Raw genomic sequence first — 25,307 nt, 5'->3', positions numbered from 1 at the left:
CAACCTGAAGGAGGAGATGGGTTGGCAGACTTGATTGTGGGTGACATCAAGGCCAAGGTCAAGCTGACCAGGATTGGGGGACGGGGGTTGAAGTCCTTGGTCCTAAGCAACAAATAAATTGCATTTGGAATCTTGCCATGAGTGTGGCTAAGAGTCTCCATGTAGGTGCAATGGGCTGTGGTAGGGTCAGCTGGGGTGATTGTTTATGGTGTCCTCCCACTGACTCTTGAGTAGAGAGGAAGTTACATCAGGTTAGGAGAGAATCTACAGCACTGCTTTCATGTTAAAAGAACTTGGCTGAGGTGTGGTTGGACTCATGCTTTCTGCAGAAGATCAGCCTGTGGGATTGGGGGTCTCAGAAAGAAACTCCAGACTCCCACAGGCATGATAGTGTTAGAGATGAAGTAGCTGGGAACATAGACAGTCCTGTAAAAATCAGCGCAGACCCACATCCCCACTCACCCTTCTTCTGGGGCTTCCAGGAGGACATGGTCAGGACAAGGCAGCTATGATTCTAGTGTAGTGGAACCTTTGGGGACAGGGTTGGTTCCAATCTGGGTCCCAATAGTGTCAGATCTGGGGCAGTCACTTCCTCAACATCCCCTCTTCCTGTACACACAGGAACACACCCTACTTTGATTATCCAGCTGGGTCCAGTCAGTTGAGGGTCAAATGCACCGAGGTCTCTTGGTGAAAACATCCTCTACTGCAACCCTATCTGCCTTCTTCCTTCTGCATGCCCACTGGGGGACTAGAGAAGATGCAGCACTTTGCTGCCCAAGTCTTTTCACAGGGCTGAATCTCAAGCCCTTGCCCTGTAGCTGTAGCTAGAGTTAGAGACAGGGTTTGGAAAAGCCTGGCTTCTTTTCTAGGGTTGCTTTGACTCTTCTTCAGGACCTTGAACCTTGTCTCAGTTAGACAGGTGGTACAGGATGATGCCCACATCCCCAGCACTTCAGCCAACCCAAGACATTTGCAGATGTCCTAAGACCAGCAAGGTACAAGACAAACCTAGCAGAAACTGCTGGCCCACAAAGTGTGTCTAGTATTGTGATGTGGTTGCTTTAAAAGCAACATTATCATGACACTAGAAACATGAGGCAAGGCAATCCACAAAGACAGAATGGAGAAGAGCTGCAACTGCATGCAAACTACCATCAAACATGCCAGACTCAGGTGGGGACAATTAGATTTTATGCTTTGTAAGACAGAAATATCATAGTATGTGACTATAGCAGACTCAATCAGGTTTTTGTTAATACAAAAGAAATAGATCACAGGCCCCCATCCTGAGCAGAAGGGAATTGGTACAATAAATGAAATATAGGAATACTTGTTAGCCTCCAGATTATATTTAAAAAATAATGGTCTGTCTTTCGGAAGCCCATGCCCTGGTAGAGGGCCAGAGCACTGCGCTGCATCATACTTGTCTCAAGCACAACTTCACCATAACCCTGGTCCCGGGCAAACTGGAGGACAGTCCTGACCAGGTTTTTTGCTATCCCCACTCCTCGGTGCTCCTTAGCCACTGAGAGGTGAAACAGCTCCAACTGCTTCTTCCCCAGTGGCGGATTCTTCACTGGCAGAGCACACACAGTGCCCACCACCTGTCCCCCAGACTCGGCCACCCAGAAGCAAGAGCCACATGCACTCAGGTAGGATTTGGTGATGTCAGCCATGTCTGTTCGCAAACATGTGGCCACATACATCTTCCAGTTGTAACTGGCAAGGAACCACAAGAAGAGGAGCAGAGTGAGGCTGGACATGATAGATAGGAGCCAGGAGCCAGAGACCACGAGTAGGGTGAGGGGCACCCCAGTCTCAATCAGGAGGGTTCCAGGCAGCATCAGCATGTGGCGGAAGGTGGCAGGGACATGCTCAGTCATGCCCTTGGAGAACAGGTCCAGGACTGGTTTTCGGTCGCTCTCCTGGTATGTGCGGATGTGATAAGCAGCCATGTTGCCACTTCTGTGTCTAGAATGGAACAGTCCTTGAGGGACAGCCAAAGCTGCCTGTATGACTTCACTGCAGCCCTGGGGAAGAGAGAGAAAGCCATGTGAGTACCCCACCACTCCTGGTCACCCAGGCACAATGGATACCTTGCTCAGTGTGTGTCCTTCTGCTGTGGCCCCAAAGGAAGCAGGCCACCAGCACCAGAGAAGAAAAAACACCCTGCTTGTAGAATTGTTTGAGGCCTTAATAGAACAACTCATATGAAATGCTGGTATGTACAGTCCTCTCCTCTACAACTGTATTACCCTATTACTGGTTCTTTGAAGCTCTTGGTATATTGAGATGACATGTGTGGCAGGCAGAACTTGCAGCCCTAGCCCTTTGCTCCCTTCTGACGGTCTATCTATACCAAAAATTCTGTGTTCCCCAGCAGAAGATTTAGCAAAATCTCTTCACCCAATTATAAATACATTGGATGCTGAGAAGCTAAAAGGTTCAAGGACCAATATGGCCCAATTTTGAGATTTCCCAAGACATTTTGGTTCTTTGGCCCACGCTGAGGGGCCTGGATTTGCACCCATGCCCTATTACCTCTTACCACAGGGGCAACAATGTGCAGGGTGGCCTCAGCCTTCAGATCCTAGCTGACTCCCAGAAGAGACTGTCTAGGGCCTGCCTGACTTCTGCACAGAAGATTTGGATGCCATTCATTGCTTGGCTCATGAATAGTTTTTAATCATAAGCATCAGGTTAAGTAGGAAAGTGCAAAAAGAGGAAGCTTCATTTTTGTGATTCACCTTTTGATCCCTGGGAAATGATCTTGTAGAAGGACACAGGATCCGGAACGGCTGAAGAGTCCTCACTCTGATGAGAGCCTGGACTTCTTCCTGCCTCCTTCCGGACGCAGCAACTATCGCGAAACACACTAAGCCCTGTGCACACTCTACCATGGTTCTGTACAGAAACGTGGTAGGAGCCTTGAAACACTGCCCCCAGCCTTGGGCTCTCTTATCTCGGGCCAGCTTCCAGGTCTCCTGGCTCAGTAACAACGTCCTTCCCAGCTGCACTTCTTCCAGAAACATAAGGTGATACAGGCTCAGCCACCCAGAAACAGCAGCCACATAACCCCTCTCCCCCATTCAGCCCCTCAGCAACCCTGTGGATGGCCCTGTTGCACTCACTACACGTGCTCTCTGCAGCCCCAGCAGAGCTGACACCCAGCTGACAGGTAGTGGGACAGTGGGCAGATGCCATGGGCCCTGGTGGTGGCTTAGAGTCACCACAATCACACTTACACATTTTAGCTGAACACGAAACTCACTAAGACTGCCAAAGCAAAACAGGGCAATTTTTTCTCCATGAAATTCTCTACGGAGGGGATGCTTCCCTTTTACTAATGTGCTCAACCCTGCCTATGTGCAGTACCTTCACAGGACAGTGAAGGTGTTGGCTTTCTCCTCTCAAGGATCCCTGAAGCAGAGGACAGCAGAATCCTAGCTCTCTGTGCAGGATTTCCCTCATTTTTACTGTGTGGCAGGGGACAAGGGAACACTTGGATATGGCAGAGATGCAGTGATGTGGGTCATCCAGGGAAGGAACTCCTCAGGAAAGTTCAGTGTGTGGATGCAGGTGGAGGCCCTTCCAGCTGTGGTAAGAGCCAGGAGAAACGGATATGAGGAAGCAGGCCTCAGTGGACAGTGAGATGACCTCCTCAGGGTGAGGAATAGAAGCCTGAATACAGAAAGAAGAAAGGCACAGCTTTTGGGAAAGGCGGCTGACCAAACTACTTTTGGAGGAAGTAGTTGAGGGCACCCAGGTGTCCACATGCAGGATATGTGGTGCGGACTCTACTCCAGGGGCAAGGGAAGCCACAGACATGCTGTTAGCAGGGAGCTCAATGAACATGGTGTGGGGTGTGCATGCATGGTCATCACTCTTTCTGCACATGGAGCATGAAGCACAGGAGTCTACAGTAGAAAGATATAACCCCAGAGGCATGTGGATGATCCTGGAAAGAAACTGGTCCCTAGACACAATTGTACAGGTAGAAGAGTACCTGTCAGGAATGCCTACCTCGAACTAATGTACAGTCTATTCTGATTCTATGCAAAAGCCTTATTAGTGGCTGAGTCAGGCCTCAGGAAAAGGCACCTTTTTTCCCCTAATTTTCTGAAAGGTCTTGTTTGCCCACTAACTTTTGCACCAACAGGCAGGGAAACCAACACTATGAAAAAGTGAGCATCAAAAACACCTGGTTAGGGCCAGGGATTTAGATCAGTGGTTCCGGCACCTGCCGAGCAAGCACACGGTCCCGAGTTCCATCCCCAGTACCAAAGAGCAAAACAAAATAAAAAACACCTGGTTAGAACATTGGTTCCTTCTCTTTCTAGCTGTGTGACCTTGAGCATGTCACTTAACATCTCTGAGCCTCTGTATCTTCATCTGAAAAGCACAGCAACATACTGCTGAGGATTGAATAGAATAACATATATGAAGCACTGATATCCATAGTATCTTCCCCTCTACCTTCATTACCCTAACACAGTCTCTCTGGGCTTCTTGGCATATTGGGATGGCACCTGGGGCACCAGACCTCATGTCTTCAGGCCTTTGTTCCCTCCCCAGGTTCCATCCATTGCAGAAATCCTGTGATCCCCAGCAAAAGATCAACAAATCCTCCTGCTGAGGGTAAAGGCGTAGGCTGCTGAGAAGGCAAAAGGGCCAAACTCTGAAATGGCCTGGCCTTTAGATCCCCAGTAATGTTCAGGGGCTCCTCGACCATATGGAGAGGCCTGACCTTCCACCACTGTCCACTTACCTGCTCTACTGTGGAGTGACAGTGTAGACGGTGGCCCAAGCTCTCAGGCTCCAAATGGCATTGAGAAGACACCGTCTAGGGCCTGTCGCCAGCTCTGGGAAGCAGACCTAGGTGCCACCTCATTGGCTCCTGGGAATATACGTTAATCATAAATCCCAAGGTCAATGAGCTGAGTTGTTACTAAGCAGGGAGCCCAAGTCCATCCACCCATGTGATCTTTGCAGAAGTAACCTGGAGGGGAAAGCAGGGTTTGGACTGCTCCACAGACCTCACTCTCATGGGAAGACTGCCACCTTCCTCCTATTTTCTTTAGGAGGCAGCACCTCTCACTCAGCACACTAGGCCCTCTCTGAGGTCCACTTGGGACCCCTGCACACTTCTGCTAGGAGCCTCTGGACTGTTCCAGTCACCTTGGGCTCATTCAACAAGGGGTAAAGTCCAGGTTCCGTCCTCAAAAACAATGTCTGTCACATCTGTGCTTCTCCCTGGCCGAGCTGTACCTTGTCCAAGGTCAATGGATCCTGGGCGATTTCTCACACTCATTTGCACCTCCTCCTCCTCTCCATTCACTTGGGTTTTGGTTTGGTTTGGTTTGGTTTTCTATGTTAGGGAAGTTTTATTGGAAATAAGGAGAAGGAGACTAGCTCCTGGATTTCCAGGTGAAGTCCCAATGGGGTTCCACAAGTAATTCTCTCACTTTAGAATTACTTATAGCCAATAGGGTACAGGAATTGCTTAATTGGTTAGTGGTCACCTATCACAGGTGGCTCTGTAGGTTTAAAATGATCAATTGAGACTCAGGCTTTTTAGTCCAATTCTTTCACATGGTATTTACAATAAATTGGGATTTCAGAAGGAACTGGTCAATCTGTATTATACTTTCATAGAAATTCAGGATCTTAGTAGGGAGTGTTGCACCTCCCTTTATTAGGGAGCGGTCTGCATTCCATGCTGCCTGAGGAAATACATTCTAGTTCACTGTCTATTCTTAATTTTTATCAGTATGGCTGTTCACCCCACTCTGTCTCAGGCCCTTCCACTAGCTAGCTGCCTTACTTTTTGTTAAATTAATTTTATTGGTACATTTTAGATGTACATAATGATAACACTCATCATGTGGAATCTATGCCTTACATGATTTATCTTTTTTCTAGACATTTTTATATATTTATTGCATTAATTGGTACATTTTAGGTATACATTATGGTCACATCCATCACTGGGAATTTGTACCTGTACATGATGTATCCTGGTTCTTATTTTTCCCCATTCCCCTGCCCTCCCTTCACCCCCTCCACCCTCCCTATATACATAAGCTTTGTTTCCTTTTTTCCTTATTTGCCTCATTTTTTTCTTTCCTTTCCCCTGCCCCCCCACACCCCTTGTTCCCCTTCCCCTTTGAACGTTTTCTCCCTATTTCATCATAGTATACATTTTGATCCACATTTACACTTTAGTTTCTCCACCAGAGAAGCAATTCAGTATTTACACATGTGTAACCTATTTAAAACTTAGAGGTCCATTGGACCCAGCTATTCCCATTCTGGGTATATTCCCAAAAGAATTATTTACGTGATATATCTTTATTCTTCTTTTTTCCCCATTTCTCTCCTCGCCCTTCAAGCCCTCCTCCCTTCCTTATTTACAAAAGCAGCTGGCTCCCAGTAAGAACTCAGAATTCAAAGAAGACAGAGGGAAAGAAAACAACAGCTGATCATCTTAAGAGGAAAGAGTCGACACCAGATTCATCCTTGGTGAGGTGTTCAGAAATCCTAGGACAAACTTTCCTACACTATATAGAAGAAATGTTCTCTAACCGAGCCTTTTAACAAATTCTCTAAGGGACAGCATACCAGGTCTCAACACTCAAATAAGGATAACTGGAGCATATTTTGTAACTGTAGATAATCAAAGGTAGAATTAGGAAGAAGGTATGGTGGGGAGAGGGGAATAAGGTCGGGACAGGAACCATGCCAAGCATGTTTGTGTTACTGTAAGCCCAGAACACTGGAAGCTGAGGCAGGAAGATCACAGTATATTCAAAGCCACCCTGAGCTACATGAGCTCAAGAGCAGCCTGGTATCCATAGTGAGATCCTGTCTCAAAAACCCAAACCAAATCTATATTGCTCATAGGTTGAGCAGGGAAGGAGAGGTCTAGGAACTGGGCCCAGCAGCTGTCCTAAAAGGAGGTCTAGAGGCAAGGCAGAATAAAGATCAGCCTCACTCTCTTCCTCCCTCCCTCCTCCACTTTCTGCCAACTCTCCTGCCTAGTGTTCATTGGGCCAACCTGAGTGGATGCCAGGGTTAAAGGTTCCTCGTGCCATACTAGTACATATAGGTCAGTCTTCAGGACAGAGTACTGTCAGGAGGGGTAGTAACTAGAGGGGAAAACAGAAGACACCTGGCACACAGAGTTCTGAAAACACTGAATGGATAAAGAAAATGTGGTATTTATATACAATGGAGTACTACTCTGCCATAAAGGATAAATTTGAGTCTTTATAGGAAAATGGATGCTCCCTGAGATCACAGTGTTATGTGAAATAAATCAGATACTCAAGCTTAACTATTACATAATTTCTTTTATGAGAAACCCAAAGTATAAACAATTTAAAAATCAAAATAAAGGATGCAAAGCAAGCAAGGGAAAAAGAAAAAAAGGGAATAGAAGGCAAATGGGAAGGAGAACAAGAGAGAGGGAAGGGAAGGAAAGGAAGAAAAGAAAAAGAATAGAAGGAAATAAAGGTTGGATAATAGGAAAATAGGGAGATAGATCTTTTACAAATGGGAAGGGAGTGAAGGATGGATGAGGGAGGGAAGTGAAAGTAAAAACAAGATGTGCTGTGTACATGTACCAGCTCTCCATGATGAACATGATTACGTACTCAATCATGTAATAAAAAAAAATTTTTAAAGAGCCCCAGCATTATGGTACACACCTATAATCCCAGAACTTGAGAAGCTGAATCAAGAGGACTGCTGCAATTTGAGGCCAGCCTGGCCTACACAGTGAGTTCAAGGCCAGCCTAAACTGCATAGTGAGATCACATCTCAAGCAAAACAAAACAGAAACGCCCAGAACATGAAACTCTGATGGATACACAACTGTACTCATTCTGAAAGCAACTACCTTACAAGGTTATGCCTTATCCTACACTTTGACCCCGTGTATCAAGTGGCACTGCAGTCAGCAAAACAAAGTCAGGAGCAGGGGAGCAGCTGCAGTGCCAGCACAGCTCCTCACTGCAGAGGACTGGGGAATTAGGCCATCAGGGGTAAATCCAGATGTGGATGGTGGCAGAGGCAGAGACAGAGCCGGGAGCCACTTGGCTCTTCTTTTAAAAAAAGAAGGCTCGAGGCTTGGAGCAGTTCATATAATTTAGAATTTGGGGAAGGAGGGGATAAAGACAATGCCACTGAAGTTACTCACAGCTTTGCTTGTTCCCATGGCTGGGGAGGCAGGGAGCAGCAACGTCACCTGAATACAAAGTCCCTCCCCATCTCATCTCAGAGTACACGCGACTGGTGTCTTTGGGCTTTAATGCATAATCCTGTGACTAAGGAGCCAAATATGTGACCTCTCAATCCAAACCCCTTTTCCTTTCATCACCAAATCCCCTCCAATAACAGCGTACTTTTGCTGAGGGAGCATTTAGGCCCTGGACCTACCTGGCTACTCATAAAGGGTATTGTTCTAAGTTGGCTCAAAAATACTGAGATACTTATGTTAATTCTTTGGCAGTACTTTTATTTTTCCTAACCCAAAGGCTCACATGAAGTTGAAAATGATAGGTCTCCCACCACCTCAGCAGCTATTAAGTATAGTAGCTGCCCTCTTCCTATGGTGCCTTGCCCCCTCCCCTGTGTGACATCATGCCAAGATGGTTGCTCCCACCAAAGAACAAACCCTTCTTCCCAGCATGCCCCTGTTCCCACCTAGACAGTAACCTAATACTCGCTCATCTCCTACCACCTAGTGACATCACCGGCTCCTCCATTCCCTAGTCACTACCTCACTCAACCCTGCCTCAGCCCCTACAAGCCCCACCCCAGTCTCTATAAAAGACTCTCCCTGCCCCAGCCATATTGCCTTTGTCTCTCCTTTGTTCAGAGACAGCCCGGCAGATCTATTCCCCTAATAAAGGCTTGTTGTGGCCTGGTCTGGTCTTGGTCTTCGGCCCTTTTACCTGACATTTCTGGTGCCGTGACTCGGATGGTAGATGGTCCATTAAGGGACGATCCCCCGCAGGACGGGGTTGATTGACCTTTTGGCCATCTCCAACGGACCTATCTGCCGTTGCCAGGACCCTCGGGGGCTTTCTACCTTTGCCATTGCTGACGCTACACATCCACACCGGTCACCAATGTCTGGGTGAGTAGGGAGTTCAGCCTCCCTCTCGTCGGGTTCTCTGTCTCGTTCTCTCTCCCTCCGGGGACTTCTCAGAAATCCAAGCGCTTGGTCAGAGAAACCCCCACGGCCTCTGGGCCCAGGACCGTGCCCCTGGGAGACGTTCCATCGGCCCGCCTCCTCTCGTTCTCTCCCTCTGGGAGACTCACTGGGAGATTGTCAAAGGAGACAAGGACTCTTCTCCCCTTTGTCTTTCTCCCCAGGGGCTGCCTCCTCCTCACCCGCTCTAATCAGGGGGCCCAACAATCCAAACCCCGCCCCTCAACGCCTCTGGGCTGCCTTCTGGCACAACTCAAACCTCTCGGATTGTTGGGACCAGACTTTAGGCCAAAAAGATTTGTTTTCTATTGTAATCAGGTTTGGCCTCAGTATAAATTAGATAATGGGTTTCCACGCCCCAAAAATGGCACTTTCAATTTTAACATACTGTGTGATTTACACAACTTCTGTCAGTGCAATGGCAAATGGTCAGAAATCCCCTACATACAAGCCTTTTCTACCTATGCTCTTAACCCTCCCTCTGTCAAACCTGTTCTTCTCAAGTACTCCTAGCCTGAGCCGATCACTCACCGCTCATACCTCCCCCACTTTATAACTCTGTTGATAAGAAAAAGTTTTAAAGCTTAATAGATTAGCTATTAAAGTAGTTGTGGAAGCAAACTAAGTAGTGTATCCCTTTAAAAACTTGCATTAGCCCATTGCTTCTGCTGTTCAAAGTGAAGGTTATATAGCTTCTTTGATTTGTAGCTCCACTATAGATAACATCCTAACTAAAGAATGAAGTGAAAATCCTTGAACAAACTTGTGATATATGTGCCTTAACTGTCATGTGTTTAGGGCTGTAATCAGTGACAGAAACCACCTGTGTCTAACCATTAAACAGGAATTAGAACTTTATTTACTTAACAAAGACCACTAGGGATGAGATAATGATGGACAAAAGTATAAAATGTTTATAGTGAGTCGGAGACAAAATATTTAAAAAGCTATAAGTAAAAGATATATTTTTGATATAAAAGGATTTTATATGTTTGTCTTATTAGCAGGACAAGACCAAAAGGCCTAAGTACATCAAGAAGGTGTGCGAAAGTGATTTATAAAGGAAATATGTATGTTTACTTGTTGGTTTCAAGTTTGTTATAAAAGGTTTACAGAAATAGAGGTTTCATTGCTTCTGATTTTAATTCTACAAGAGATCTCTGTTAATTGACTTACAAAAAGTTTAAATAGTCTTATTTATAATTATAAACCTAAAATTATAAAGAGATTATAATTCCATTGGGCTAAATATATTTGAGTGCACTCTAGTTTTAGAAATTGTCTTATATCTTTGTTTTTGTCCAATCCTACAGCTGTTTTATTTATAGATAAAGGTTATTAAGTTCAAGGCATGCTCCCCAAGGAGCGGCCGCATGGAAATATTTTCCAGTCTTTGTTCACTAGGGGGACCTCAACAGTTTTCATCTTACAAGAGACTGACCCAATAGTTTTCATAGCCTTATAAAAGACTTACAGGAATAAATATTATTTAAATATATTATTATACTGTTTATATCAATTGTCATCAAAGGGATAAATTCTAAATATGTTATTATGGTGTGCTTACACTGGTCATTTTCAAAGGACTAAATATCCTGTAAAAAACAACAATAACAAGGTTTTTTTTTTTCTAGTGTACTAAATGTATTTATACTTTCCTACTGTACAGGTTTTCTAATATTTGTTTATGATAATAACCTCTTTTTGATTCAGGTATTTGCCTTTTCATACACTCTAGCTATTTATGATAACAGATACATATATGGGGTATTTTCTTTAGATGGTATCCTATCAAAAGATTATTTATTTATTTTTTAAAAGATAATTTAGGTAAAAACTTTTGGTGTTTTAAAAAAATGAGTACATTTAATGATGGCTATTTTATATCAAGGTGGACATTTAAATGTGTTACAAAGGTAAAGTCATCATAATTGTCATGTTAAAATATTATTTGTGGCTCTTTTTCTGTTAATATTCTACAGGAATTCAACTACTAAAAAACAACCATGACTGATGACAGTAACAGTTCTCTATATTTTAAATTCCAAAATGTTTGTTATTCAGGTAAAACTATAATAGTTAAGTTCATTATTCTTGTTACAATGCTAACGCTATTGACCTTCTCTTCTGGGTGTTCAACAACTAAAGTTTGGAGACCAAAACTAAAAGGTAACAGGGCTATGAGGACAGCCAATATTTTGGCCCTGGCCCCTCAAGGTCAACAAAGTTCCAGGACATGAGGGAACCTTCTCTACAGGGTCCTACATCTTTGGTAAGTCACTCAACCTCCTAAACTGGGAGATTGCTGGACACCAGAGGACAATGTACTGTGTGCCAAAGGAGGGTCACCAAGAAAAAACTCTCCACTGCTTTCACTGAAAGCAACTTGGTCAAACAAGGCCATAACCCATCCAGATGGCTGACACTGACAGAGAAGCAGAGAGGCACTATGCATGGTTCCAAAGTAATGGCCTGGGGAGACTTAACTGACCTTAACAGATAACAAGAGGTTCATATTGATTGACACAGGTCTCACTTTAACTTGGTCTTAAACACCCAGCAGAAAAAATAACCAAAAGAGGCACAAAACAATGACATAATAATAAAGCTAGACTTCAGAAAAATTAAGACATAGCCCACCCATTAAAATCTTTTGGTTCACTCATGACACAGCCATTTCAAAAAGACAAAACTTTGGGTACTAAATAGAAGCAAAAATCATTAATTAGCTACAAGTGTGTACAGATTCTTTTCAAAAAAATTTTAAAAAATTCTTTACAGGTAACCAATCCTAGAAACCACTGGTCTCCAGATCTCTCCTTTTAGATAAGTGTTTTTCTGATTCTGTGATAACTAATTAACTATCATGTAATGATCAAAAAAACCCCAAACAAACCATAAAGTAAGAGTATTGAGAAGAAATCACGTGCTTGTCAGCCACAGTCAGGATAAGTTCTATACCAAGCAGCTACAAGATTCCTTTTAAAATAATGTACATCCTTGTTCTCTGTTTATGATGCCTCTTCTCATTGTGCTCATATTTCCTGGATACCTACCCTTGCCTAAAAAGATCAAGCCTTTTATGTTACACTTGATCACCTTAAGTCGTCCAGTGTCCTTGTTGAGGTTATCAGTTCTCTTTATTTTTAAATATATCTAGGAGGCCTCCAAAAACTGAGAGATACAGGAATAAAACTTTCCTGGCCTTGAATTTAAAGAAGTCAGGTTCATAGTAACACTACACTCATCGGTATGTTGGCCTCCAAAAGACATTTGCTCAGTTACATACACCTTTTATATTCCCCCCCCCAAAAAGGGATTATAAAGATTATATAAATTGTGTTTATCACCTTTCCACTCATTCTCTAAGAGCAAGGACATGACACATGGGCCCTTAGATCAGGAGCTATGATCTCTTCCATAACAGTCTCTTACTTCTATAACAAATGAGCCCCTAAACATCCAGCTGTCTCTGTAAAACCTATGTAAATAATAAATAAAAAATTACATGTCAAATGAAAAAAATTAAAACTCAATGGGCCAGATAGATATGCCCCCCAAGGTACTAATCAATAGTGGGGTACGTTTGGTTCCTGGAGCTCATGGCTCACCTGGCTATTACTACTCTTGGGACTCCTTAGTATTATCTGTTTAATTCTCTGTTTTGGACCGTGCCTGGTTCGCTGTTTTCAAAATTTCTTGCAGAAACGATTGAGGGCATTCACCAGCCAGACAGCCACAGAGTTCATCATGGCAGGGAACCAGCCAGTACGGCAAAAGGAAGAGGTCCCCACTTGCCACTGACCTCATCAGATCCAGGCCTAGCCCTGATCTTCGCCCCTTGTCAGCAGGAAGCAGCTCCAGAAGAAGAGACCTTCACCCAACTATCATAAAACAAAAGCCTGGAATGATAGGTCTCCCACCACCTCAGCAGCTATTAAGTATAGTAGCTGCCCTCTTCCTATGGTGCCTTGCCCCCTCCCCTGTGTGACATCATGCCAAGATGGTTGCTCCCACCAAAGAACAAACCCTTCTTCCCAGCATGCCCCTGTTCCCACCTAGACAGTAACCTAATACTCGCTCACCTCCTACCACCTAGTGACATCACCGGCTCCTCCATTCCCTAGTCACTACCTCATTCAACCCTGCCTCAGCCCCTACAAGCCCCACCCCAGTCTCTATAAAAGACTCTCCCTGCCCCAGCCATATTGCTTTTGTCTCTCCTTTGTTCAGAGACAGCCCGGCAGATCTATTCCCCTAATAAAGGCTTGTTGTGGCCTGGTCTGGTCTTGGTCTTCGGCCCTTTTACCTGACAGAAAACATTATTTATAGCTACAGAAATAAAACTCTTACAACTTGTCTTCATAATGTACAAATTAATAAATATGAGTTTAATTTCACTATGTACCGCATTCCACAATGCAAACATGTGTAGACGTTAGAAGGCATCATTTGCAAGATTACTATGACATGGGCATGCTTGTACCCTACGGTGTGGAGTGCAAAGTGGAGCCATTTTGAACTCACACTTTTTTTGTGGAGGGGGGGGTGCTATAAGAATATAGAAACATGTACAAATTTTTTTGCAAAGAAAAAACCAAAAATTAAAAATGACATGTGTAAAATAGAACAATTTCATATGTGGTACACTGCACATCAATTGGAACGAATGTTTTTGAGCCCGGTAAGCAGCAGCATTAAGGATCTGTGGTCACCCAGATTTGACTTTAATTCTGATTATAGCACTGAGATTTCGGTCAGCTTCAACTCTCTAAGGTTAGGAGGAAAGGATGCTTTTATAACACAGGGATCTAGCAAAGCAGCACCTTACCCAAGTGGTCAAATTTAGCCCTACCCATACTAGGACCAACAGACATTGTGCACCTCCTGATGAAATGCAATGGGAAGAACTTCATCTAAATTTTAATAATTTAAAATGAAACAAGATAAGCAGTCTCTGCCAGTATCTGTGGCGCATGCCTATAAGCTCAGCACTCCAGAGGCTGAGCAAGAGGATCCCTGTGAGTTCATCAACCTGAACTACATACAGACTATCTTAAAAAACAAAAACAAACATGAGCACTATCAATCATTTCTATATGGACGCTTTACAGCCACTAAGAAACTCACTATGCTCCCTTCCAGCTATGAAGGGATGAGGGAGCACAGGCTGAGACAAAGCCTTCAGCACCTGGGTTCCTAAGTCACTACAGTGAGTCCTCCTACTGATTCAGGATGGCTCTGCAACAAGTTAAGACATAATTTTCTGTTGTATCCAACCAATTGGCTTTTGAACTGTTTGTCACTGCAGCCTAACTGACCCACAAGTCCACAAACTACAGACCTCCGTTCAAATCCTGCCCACCACTTGTGTTATAAATCAAGGTTGACTGGGACACCAGCATGTCCTTATGTGTGGTCTGTGGCTGCTTTGGCACTATAACGTGTAGTTGAGTAGTTGCAGTGGATCATGGTCTGCAAAGAGGAAAATTTTTGTCTTGTTCTTCACAAAAGAGTTCCAGTTTGCTGAGTCTTTTTGTTTGTTTGTTGAGACAGGATCTCAATATGTAGCCCAGGCTGGTCGCAAACTTGCAGCAATCCTCTTGCCTCAGCCTCCTGAGTGTAAGAATCACAGGGGACCACCATGCTCTGCGAGTTTGCTGCGTCTTGACCAAATCTATCTTGACTGACACAATTAAAAACATAGGTGAGGGCTGGGGATTTAGCTCAGTGGTGCTGCTGCCTGCCTCGCAAGTAGAAGATCCCCGAGTTCGATCCCCAGTACCAAAAACAAAAAACAAACAAACAAAAAAATAAAACAAGCTTGTAAAAAAAAAATAGGTGACAAGAAAATCCAATCATTATTATTTTTTGGTACCAGGGATCGAACTCAGGAACTTGTGCTTGCAAGGCAGGTGTGGTGCCACTGTGCTACATCCCCAGCCCAAGAAAATCCAATTATTTATCAATCGTGACTGTTCTCTAGCTATGTGACCTTAAGTGACTTCACATTTCTACAATTAATTTTTTTTTTACATAACAAGACTTTTATTCAATTTACAGTTCCTTCCTTTACCCTGCAGCAATTTGTGTCACCAGGAACCCCTTCAGAAGCCCCAGGCCTCTGCCTCTATTTCTTTCTTTTTTTTTTTTTTTTTTGGTACTGGGGATTGAACTTGGGACCTTGTGCTTGCGAGGCAGGCAGCTGAACCACTGAGCTAAATCCCTAGCCCTATTCGTTTCTTTTTTCTCTTTTTTTTTTTCTTTTTTGTTTTTTGTGGTACTGGGGATTGAACCCAGGGCTTTCACATTGTTTCTACAAGTTTTTAGTTGCTCCTTGTACAAAGTGGGGGTAAATACACTGTCGACTTTGTAGGCCTTCTGTGAGAATTAAATCCACATAAAATACAAAACAGGATCCAGAAGCTTGGAAGGGAAGTGTTGGAGTAGGCTCAAGTAGGGATGCGATGTGAACTGGTGGATATAAGATTGCTCAGGTAAGAGCCCAGTACACTGTAGGCACTCAATAAATGGTTGCATTTTTTCTTCTAATTATATAGAAATGTGTTTGAATATATACAAATGTAGAGATAATAAAAAATAGTATTCTCTTTAATGCTGACATTTTCTGTTAATATTTCTAACATTTCACAGAACATCTTTGGTTGACATTCTACAAACGATGCCATCCAATAATGTCCCAATGCTTTCTTCTTGTGATGACAATTTATATATCTGTAAAAATGACAGACAAATGATGTCTTTCTGATACATTTATGCACTACTAATTTTCATTCTACCAACATTGATAAGTGAAATTTTCATTCATTTATTGGGTTAATGGTATGAAATCATGCATCACAAATGTGATTAAAATAGTCAAAGCAGATAAAAATTCATTGCTTATCTCAAATATTTCCTTTAAAATGTAGTTATGATCATAAAAAACATTCTCTGTACGTAACATATTTGTATCAATTTCAAAAGCACTCATCTAGATACTAACTTCATACTAGTCAATATTCTAAATATACTATATAACCTTGAGAATTAAAGGTACTCACCTTCTGAAAGTTGAGAACGTTTTTATCAAATACATTTCTAATTGTACTTTATGTGCACCTCCTAGTTCTTTTTCTCTATAATTATTCTTAAATCATTTTGAAAATTAACTGTTCGTAAAAGGCCAAACAAATAGGTGCATTGTTTTGTTTTTCGTTGGGTTTTTGTTTTTTTTTTGGTACCTGTGATTGAACTCAGGTCTTTGAGCTTGCAAAAGGGCAGGCGGCAGAACCACTGAGCTAAATCCCCGGCTTTGTTGGTTTTTGAGACAGGATCTACCTACATAGTTCAGGCTGGTCTTGAACTCACTATGTAGCCCAGGCTGGCTTTGAACTCAGGGAGATCCTCCTGCCTCAGCCTCCTGAGTGCTGGAATTATAGGCATGGGCCACCATGCCCGGATAGGTACACTGTTGACCAATAAACAGCATCAGCATTATTCACCTATCACACTCTAAAAATATAAATTTACAAACCTTTTTGACTTCTGAAATATTTGTTATTTCAGGAAGGTTTTTCAGAGAAACCTGAAGACCTTCCACTTGAGATATTAGGTACTCTTGATTTATTTGCTTATTTCCCTCTTCGATGTAAACAATTAGAACTGATGTGTCATTTGCTGAGACACCAAATTTTTTCAAAGCTCCTGAAATCTAAGGAAAAAGAAAAAAAGAAAGAAAAACTGAAAGAATGAACTAGGTCTGAAATATCTACTTATGGGCCTTCTTCAGTCAAGTGCTTCCTGTTTTTCATACCCTAGTTTTTCCCTTCCAGACTCCTTCAATAATCCCTTCCCAGCATCTACTGTTTTGGCCTCTAATGTTCTGCCTGCTTATAGCTGCACCTTGTTCCTGCAAAGTCAAGGCCTTATTTCTCACACAGCATGTAAACAACACCCCCTTTTGGCCCAAGTCACCTTCCACCCACATGTTCCTAGCATCCAGCCAGTCTGAGGCTATCCCTGTGTTTCATATTCTTCTGCCTATGCTTATGCTTTGTCCTCGGCCCATCACTCTTCTCTCTGTGGCTTGGCTGCTGAATGAATACTTGAGGGACCAGGGCCACTCCCACCACCACACTCTCCTCCCTCCAGAATGAATGGCTTCTTCACTATTCTCCTACCTGTGCATTCACAGTCCCGTTATGTCATTTAACTTAGGGCAGCTTAACTTTTGTCTGTTTTATCTGCCTCTCCTCAGAAACACACTTGCTTCTTTTGCTCCTAGAACTAGAATTGGAATAGGAATAGTGTCCTGAATTATTTCAAAATATCTCTAAGAAAATCATGACCTGGTAAACTTTACTGCAAGTACTGGGGAATTCTACTACTACTATGCTGAGATAACTGCATTTTATAAACTTTGTAATCATCTCTTCTTCAACCAAACCACAAGATTTCTAGTGTTCTCTTGACAATATTAGTATCTGGTCGTGTTAGTAACAGTAGTAGTAATACTAAAACTTCACCAGCAATATTTCAGTCATTTTTTCATGTGCTACATGCATGTGGAATGTTGTTAGCTCAGTAATTTTTATTAAAGAAGTAATCCTATGAATACTTCAAACCATGAAATCTTCCTGTGCATTTGGTATGTGAGTGAGCATGGATTCACGACTGCTCTAGGAACCAGAAAGTTCCTGGAACTGTGTATGAAAAAGACATGCATCATTCCCTCAAGGACTTTACAGGAGAGTGAAAGACATGCGTGAATGTACAAAATGTCCAAGCTCAATTTTTATCATTTGGGTTTCTGTCAATCTCTTAAGCAAAAATACTTGAGAGATCTTACTGACCCCACAGGGTAAGGACAGGCAAATCTAGCCTCATTGAATTTAGCCAAAATTTGTTTACTCAGATGGAAACTGACTCCAAAGCTTATTTGTCTAGGTAGTGCTAAACCTCAAATCTCAGTCCAGAGCTCTCTTTGTGATTATTTTGTTTTATTACTAACAACTACTTTCCTAGAGCTTAACCTCTACCCCAACACTAGAGAACACATATATCATTAAGACAAAGTCAACAGAAATATGGACAATAAATTCCACATTGGGCTAGGGATTTAGCTCAGGGGCACCGCTCCTGCCTCACAAGCACAAGGTCCTGAGTTTGATCCCCAGTACCGGGAAAAAGAAAAAAAAAAATTCCACATTACATTGTTATTTGGGGACAGGTTGAAAATAATTTCAGTAGATAGAGCTCGTGTCTTCATTTTTCCCAGTTTGTAGAGGTGAACTGCTTTGTTTGCTGCCACAAGTATCTGAAATGGGTCAACAATCTACGAAGGAGAATACAAACAATAAATGGGGAGGAAAGAAATTACATGGGGAGAATCTGAAAGTCTAAAGATATACCCCTATCTTGTAGTAACTTTGGTATGCAGTTGTTTTACTTCCTGTGACTCACAGGGAACATATTTTTAAAACTATTGTCTGAAGGTCCAGGGTAGTTAAAAAAAAAAAAATCACAGAATCTTAGCTAGACGTGGTAGCGCCTACCTATAATCCTAGCACTTGAGAGGTTGAAGCTGGAGGATCATTGAGTTTGAAGCCAACCTGGGCTACACAGTAAGTTCAAGGCCAACCTGAACTACATACCAAGACCCTGGCCCAAAAAATAAACAAACACAGAATCTTAAAGCTTCAAGGAAATTAAATAGTAAAAAATGTTTTCAAATAACATTTATTCAGGGCTAATAAGGGAAATGCAATATTCTAAACATTTTACCTGCATTATTGTCTACAGTGTTCACATTCCTCAATGAAATCAGTATTATTCACATGGAAAAGATGAAGTCACTGAAGTAAAGAACATCTGGGTTGAGTCCTAGCTCTGTCACTTACCACCCTGAGAACTTGAGCAAGTTCCTAATGTTTCATCTGGCAAAAAATAATAGTACTTACTTGATGAGACTGCTGAAGATGAAGTGAGTTAGGTGAGAGAAAGCACTAAGTACAATGCTAGGGACAGAGAGAGCGCTATGTAAGTGGTTGCTACAACTTGCTCAAAGTCATAGTAAGTGGCAGAGCTGGATTAAGTCCAGGTACTAAAGTCTCACAGTGTCTGCTCTTAACCACCATGCTGTATCTTCTCCACAGACACTGTCTTGTTCAGAATCCTCATTTCACAGATGAGAAGCTGGACAGCTGGGCATGTGCAAGACCACAACTGTGGTCAGAGCTACACCATGACCTTTTCTCTTCTTCAGGACAGGGCCTGGCACTTCTGCTTCCATTCATTTGTAAATTCAAGGCTGGCTAAGTCTGACTCGGACAAGAACTTTTCACCTTAAGATGACAGAATTTTAGCCTAAACTACAACATGAAAAATTAACATACTCTGAAAAATCCCTTTATGGTTCACTCAGTTTCACACTTTGTACTCACCACTGTAGGATTTATTAATGAACCATCAATGCTGCCTTCCATGGCCTTTTTTCTCAAGTCTCCAGCATTTTTTACATCTTTAAATAACAGAAGGGTCACCCTGCATTCGGGAAATAGATCCAGCTCACGTGTTAACTGCATTTCATAGACAAGCAGGATTCTACCACACCAAACCTAAAAAGCAACAGATTTCTTTTTAAAATGTTAACATTAGCCTGATATTGTGGTGCATGCCTGTAATCCCAGCACCAGGGAGGCTGAGGCAGGAGGATTGGAGATTCAAGGCCAATCTGGCCTACACAATTTCAAGGCTGGCGTAGACAACACAGCAAGACCCTGTCTCAAACAAAACAAAACACAAAACTTAACATTGTGACTTGTTTTTTAAAAAATTCCTTGCTAACAAGTGAAAGTGTTACTATGAAATGACAGGAACAGTCAACTAGAAAAACCCAACCCCAAACACATTTGGCTTCCTCATGCTTTCTTCCTAATCCTGCTGAGGTGTTTCTAGTTCTTTTCCCATTGCTGGGAAAGGGTCACAGGAGCTGCCTGATCCCCTGCCTGTCCAGATGAGAGGCTCACATGCGTGACTGAGTGACTCAACCAGGAGTAGAATATTAGGAAGTTTTGGAACATAGGCTACTTACAGTATTAATGAAACTTTACCCCACCTTCGCTTTTTAACTTTCTGATCTCACTATTTTATTTACATTTTAGCAGAACCTAGAGACAAATATTAAGAAAATAATTGTAAAGTATAAAGTATCACACTTGACCCAAAGATATTCATCCCATGCATGGGGATTAGCAGAGAAAATACAATAAATAAAAAATAAATAACGTTGGTCCTTTCTTAGATATAAGTTTAGCAGGGAAGAACAGGGTATATATAAAGACATAAAAGAAGTACAGAGTAGGCATGTACTCAGTGATAGAACTGCTTTCCTAGCATGCTCCAGGCCGTGGGTTCTATCCCCAGCACTGAAAAATAAAGACATAACTATATCCTTGAATGGAAAACTAAGTACTATAAAATTTGATTTTTGAAAACAAGTTTAACTTTTTTAGGCAGTCCTGGCGATTTAACCTAGGACTTCACATGCCAAGGGTGTGCTCTACCACCCAACTATATGACATCATCAGCTCCCAACAGTTAGCATTTTGGTGAGGCCATTTGCTAAGTTCATTTCATCCTTTTACTCTGCAGTTTCCATTTCTTGGACTCGTTCTTAAGGAATCAATTCAAAATTTGGGTATTATAATAAGATGCATTTCTCATTATTTTAACAGTGAAAGGTTAAGAACAACTTATCTAGCCAATAACAGGATTAGTGATAACTAAACAACCGTTAAAAACTGTACACTTAGCAAGGCTTGTTGCCTCTGGTCTACAGTCCCAGGACTCTGAGGATCACAAGTTCACACTCAGTCTAAACAATTTAGTGCTGGTTTACCAAGACCACGTCTCAAAATAAAATAAAAAGAGCTGAGGATATAGCTCAGCACAAAAGCTATGGGGTCAATGCCCACTACTGAACACAAACAAAAAACTCCACTCTTGATGACATGTGAAAACAGCGGGAACATTAAACACTGATGGAAAATGAAACAAAATGTGGCTGAACTTCAGGGTTTTGAAAAGCTGCGTATAAAGAAAAAAATCAAAAAGCAGACAGCAAAAAATTAAAAAATAATCTCTGATTTGCTGAAAGTACATGTGGATTATTTCTGTTATGAAAAGAGAAAAAAGAATATTTGTAAATAATACCCTGGCACACAGTAGTTTAATCTTTAGTCATATTCATGTCTAATGAAAAACAAATGGATGCAACAAAACCAGGGGTTAAAAAAAAGAAAAACAAATGGATACCAAAAATTATACTCTGTAAAATACCAATTATACAAAAAGATACGGGGGGGGGGGGCTTGAAGGAAATACCTAAACAAAGTTATCTTGACTAGTGAGATTACTAGGTGATTTTTTTTCCCGTTGGCAGTACTGAGTTGAACCCAGGGCCTTCACATTGAGTTACATTCCCCAGGCCTTTTTTTTTCTTTCTGGTACCAGGGATGAACTCAGGACCTTTCCCTAAGAGGCAGGCGCAGTGCCACTGAGCTCCATCCCCAACGTACCCCCTTTTTGAGACGGAGTCTCCTAAGTCAGTAAGTTGCACAGACTGGGCTTTAATTTTTGATCTCTTTTCCTCAGCCTCCCAGAGGGCTGAGATTACAGGCATGCACCACATGCCTGGTTTATTAAGTGATTTTTACTGTCTGGATAAAAAAATAAGTATTTTGGGACCAGGGATTTAGCTCAGTGCTGCTGTCACCTGCCTTCCAAGTGCGAGGTCCTGAATTCAATCTTCAGTACCCTTCCCCCCAAAAATATACATGTGTTACACACCTGTAATCCCCAGCACTCTGGAGTCTTGAGGCAGGAAGATCAATGCAAGTTCAAGGCCAGCCTAGGCTACATAGTGAGAACCTGTCTCAAAACAAAAAAACCCCAAAACATATTTTGTTGTGCATGTTCTGAATTTTCAACAGGGAGCATACAAAACACAAGTACTTACGATCAGGGAGGGAAAAAATTTTGTCTGTTCTTTTTTTTTTTGGTCCCAGGGATCCAACTCAGGGCTTTGGGCTTGTGAGGCAAGCGAGGCACCACTGAGCCAAATCCCCCGCCCCTTCCATTCTTTTAATCCAGGGGGGAAACCTTAGAAAACCTCAAAATAGTTTATTTTTGTTTAATGTAATTCACTCACTTAGGCCAGAAAATTTGGAATTATTGCTGGACAGTATGTGTTTCTCCTCTGTGAAACTCATGTTGAAATTTAATTTCCATTTAAGATAGTTTGAGGTGGGAACAGGTGGGACTTTCAAAAGGTGATTGATTAGGACCCTGCCCTCAGGAATGCATCAATGGTTTATCTCCCCAGTGAGTCAGCTCTAAAAGCCAATTTGGTTAGGTCACCTTGTGTACTCCTTTGTCTCTTGCCATGTGACACCCTAAGCAGCCTCCCTCAGGGCTGTGTTCAGCAATGCCACCACTACACGCTGTCCCTGGACCACGACTGTTAGCCAAAATTAACCACTTTATAATTCGCTCCAAGATATTGTTCTTAGCAACAGAAAATGGACCAATAGACCCATCTTTCAAATCCCATGTCTAATACCTATAGTCCTGAATTTCTGCCTCCTAAATAAATTTTGATCCACCCATTTCTCTCCCACACCTCCCTCTACCACTTCCATTCCTCTGTAGCAGTAGCCTCCTAAGAGTGGTGGCCTTACTGAAATCCCTGCCCCCCTATCATCCAACTTCTGCCCGCAGCCATAATGATCCTTTCAAAACATATATCAGACTGTGCAGTTCTGATGTTGACAAAGCCCCATCTTTAAGTTGTCCCGTCTCTAGGATCAGGGCGCTGCTTACCTCTTCTACCACAATCAGTCTCTAGTCACAAACCCATTGAAGAGGTAGTTCCTGTCTCTCTTCTTTCAAGTCTTTTGCTGACTCAAGCCTTCCTCCTTCCTTCGGAGTCCATTTGCCAGAGCCACAAGAGCCCGGGGTTCATTTGTGTTATGCCAGCTCCTTAGTACCGAGCACGTTAATCATGTGCCTATTCGTGTTGTTCTGTTTGAGACAGTGTCTCACTGTGTTATCCAGGCTGGCCTCGAACTCCTAGGTTCACAGGCAGGCGCCGCGGCGCCCTATGGGCCTATTCGTTTGTCTCCTCGCTAAACTATTTCTCGGAGGGAAGACGCTATCATTTCCGTCTTGCATTTCCAGCGCCAGTCTTGGCAGGCAGGTGGTGGATATTGGCTGAGGAAACACTGGTACCACCCCCAGAAAACTGTAAAGCTACTGGGGCCGAGGCTTCCCCACCCAACCCCGCCCGCTACAGGGGGGCCAAAACTCACTGTCCGGTCCTGGTCCTTAGGGAAGCTCGTCCCCTCGGAAACAAATCCCTTAACTTCCGGAAGTGGTGCCCAGTCCCCGCCCTCCCGGGCTCCATTTCCTGATAAGCCGGCTCTGTTCACCTTTTAGATCGCGGCAGTCGTTGTCCCATTGGTCTGTTCCCTGACCCCAGCCTGCAAGTCTGAGTCCTGTTAGCTGACGCAAAGAATAACAGGTGCTAGTTCATCACTTCCGGCGGAGGCGGAAAGGACCCTCCAGCCCAAGCCGGAAACTGAGGGCTAAACCTCAGTTGTGGCTTTCGAGAGACGCGCTCTATTCCTTCCTATATAAAGTGTTGACAAGATAAACTCTACGTATGTTTCCACTTCTCGGGAGTCCACAGTTCGTTATCAGGACAGGCAGGACTCAGTCGGCTTCGTGCTTTCCCAGCACTCACGTAAGGAGGGTCATGGAGCTGCCTCCACTCAGTGATTTGCTCCTCGGACATAAGACACCAGGACAGTACAGGGATGAAGCCAGCCTCTTTTATTTAGAGGCGGCTTTGAAATTTTCTGTGTAATCTTTGTATAAGCCCCCAAGGGAGGGTCAAGAGGCTGTAATGTCCATTTAATGATGGTTAGGGCTTTTAATCCATTGCAGAGAAAGGTGAACAACAAACATAGCTGTCTCCTGCATGTGTGCTATGGAGAAAAATAGAAAAATGAGGGACAATGCGAAGGTGTGAGTGAGACTCCTCTAAATAGGATGGTTTAGAAACATCGAGTAAAAAAGGGTCATTTGAAACAGTGAATTGTCCTGCTGCTTATATGTGAACGTTCATAACTTTACTTGTAACAGATGGGATTTATAAAACCAGCTTGGCAGTCGATAAATTTTAGAAAATTCATACAATGAAATACTACTCAGTAATAAAGAGAAAATGAACTACAGAGTCTTCAGAATTGATGAATTATAAAATACACTCATCAAAACCAGAGACAATAAAATTACAGTACTGTAGGATTGTATTTCCACAAAATTCTAGGAATAACATTTATTTTAGAGTGACTAAAAGCAAATTAGTGATTGTGTGGGATGGTGGAATGAAACTTTAGGGTGAAGCCAGTGTTCTCTATCTCAATGTGGTGTTACAGGGTTATAGGAACATCTCAAAGCACTTTAGAAAAGTTCATTTTATAAATTGTGCCTCAATAAAGTTGATAAAAACACATTGCGTACATAACAGCTTGTGTGTAACTTCAAAAAGTGGAATGCTGGTGTGGTGACCCATGCCTATAATCCCAGCCCCATGGCCAAAGCAGAAGATCTCCAGTGTGAGGCCAGCCTGGGCTACACAGAGTTCAAGGGCAGCCCAAGCTACATAGTGAGATCCTGTCTACAAACAAACAAGCTGGAAAAATCGCACATGTTCATGAAGTGAATGAATAAATTGTCACATATACAAAGGTATCTGCAATAAAATACAATTTATTAATAAAAGGAATCTGCTATTGCTACATATAGTAACATGGATGAATCTCAAAATGCTGAATAAAAGCAGTTAAACTTTAAGAAGAGCGTATACCAGGCTGGGGATGTAGCTCAGCAGCACAGCACCTGCCTGTTAAGTACAAGGTCCTGAGTTGGATGCTCAGTACCAAAGCAACCACCATAAAAAAAAGTATATTTGATATGATTCCATTTATATAAAATTAATCTACAGTGATAGCAGATCAGT

The 25,307-nt window shown here is 42.6% G+C and overlaps 2 protein-coding genes and 1 long non-coding RNA gene across 10 annotated transcripts; 1 reads left to right on the top strand and 2 right to left on the bottom strand.

Annotated features, from left to right (window-relative positions):
* Window positions 1–1,177: 1,177 nt before the first annotated feature.
* Window positions 1,178–10,354, bottom strand: LOC147829826 (N-acetyltransferase 8F1-like). Of its 4 annotated transcripts, none has more exons than XM_087204339.1 (2): window positions 8,961–10,354; window positions 1,178–2,033 (listed from the first exon to the last, which is right to left on the bottom strand). In XM_087204339.1, the coding sequence occupies exons 1-2, from the start codon at window positions 9,120–9,122 to the stop codon at window positions 1,275–1,277; spliced, it is 921 nt and encodes a 306-aa protein (XP_087060465.1). In that variant the 5' UTR covers window positions 9,123–10,354; the 3' UTR covers window positions 1,178–1,274. The 4 variants fall into 4 exon arrangements, with proteins under 4 accessions (XP_087060465.1, XP_087060466.1, XP_087060467.1 ...); XM_087204340.1 differs by having other exon boundaries at window positions 9,098–10,353; XM_087204341.1 differs by lacking the exon at window positions 8,961–10,354 and adding an exon at window positions 4,772–4,900.
* LOC147829825 (uncharacterized) lies at window positions 8,955–13,502 on the top strand. The gene is made up of 2 exons (XR_015448564.1): window positions 8,955–9,145; window positions 12,926–13,502. It is a non-coding gene; the product is annotated as an uncharacterized LOC147829825 (long non-coding RNA).
* An 83-nt stretch (window positions 13,503–13,585) lies between these two features.
* LOC147829824 (EKC/KEOPS complex subunit TPRKB) lies at window positions 13,586–23,821 on the bottom strand. 5 transcript variants are annotated; one of them, XM_087204346.1, is made up of 6 exons: window positions 23,593–23,765; window positions 22,073–22,153; window positions 19,666–19,839; window positions 18,435–18,557; window positions 16,758–16,934; window positions 13,586–14,906 (listed from the first exon to the last, which is right to left on the bottom strand). In XM_087204346.1, exons 3-6 carry the CDS (start codon window positions 19,804–19,806, stop codon window positions 14,898–14,900), a joined length of 450 nt encoding a protein of 149 aa, XP_087060472.1. In that variant the 5' UTR covers window positions 19,807–19,839; window positions 22,073–22,153; window positions 23,593–23,765; the 3' UTR covers window positions 13,586–14,897. The 5 variants fall into 5 exon arrangements, with proteins under 5 accessions (XP_087060472.1, XP_087060470.1, XP_087060473.1 ...); XM_087204344.1 differs by lacking the exon at window positions 13,586–14,906 and adding an exon at window positions 15,354–15,955 and having other exon boundaries at window positions 23,713–23,821; XM_087204347.1 differs by lacking the exon at window positions 13,586–14,906 and adding an exon at window positions 15,354–15,955 and having other exon boundaries at window positions 23,593–23,768.
* Window positions 23,822–25,307: the final 1,486 nt, after the last annotated feature.

The sequence above is a fragment of the Heterocephalus glaber genome, unplaced genomic scaffold (genome assembly GCF_053883595.1).
Source record: "Heterocephalus glaber isolate CG9 unplaced genomic scaffold, H.glaber_assembly_v1.0 deba00000470, whole genome shotgun sequence".
NCBI classification, from domain to species: domain Eukaryota; kingdom Metazoa; phylum Chordata; class Mammalia; order Rodentia; family Bathyergidae; genus Heterocephalus; species Heterocephalus glaber.
The sequence above is the reverse complement of the archived record's forward strand: the minus strand, read 5'-3'. Positions and strand labels throughout refer to the sequence as shown.

Excerpts from the sequence above, each read along its gene's own strand:
- LOC147829824 (XM_087204344.1), bottom strand. The coding sequence starts at position 19,806 with ATGCAGTTAACACGTGAGCTGGATCTATTTCCCGAATGCAGGGTGACC. Across the intron at positions 18,558-19,665 it reads CATTAATAAATCCTACAGTG|ATTGTTGACCCATTTCAGAT; the intron begins GTGAGTACAAAG and ends TCTCCTTCGTAG. Across the intron at positions 15,956-16,757 it reads ATATTTCAGAAGTCAAAAAG|ATATATAAATTGTCATCACA; the intron begins GTTTGTAAATTT and ends TCATTTTTACAG.
- LOC147829826 (XM_087204339.1), bottom strand. The coding sequence starts at position 9,122 with ATGTGTAGCGTCAGCAATGGCAAAGGTAGAAAGCCCCCGAGGGTCCTG. Across the intron at positions 2,034-8,960 it reads CACGGCACCAGAAATGTCAG|GGCTGCAGTGAAGTCATACA; the intron begins GTAAAAGGGCCG and ends TCTCTTCCCCAG.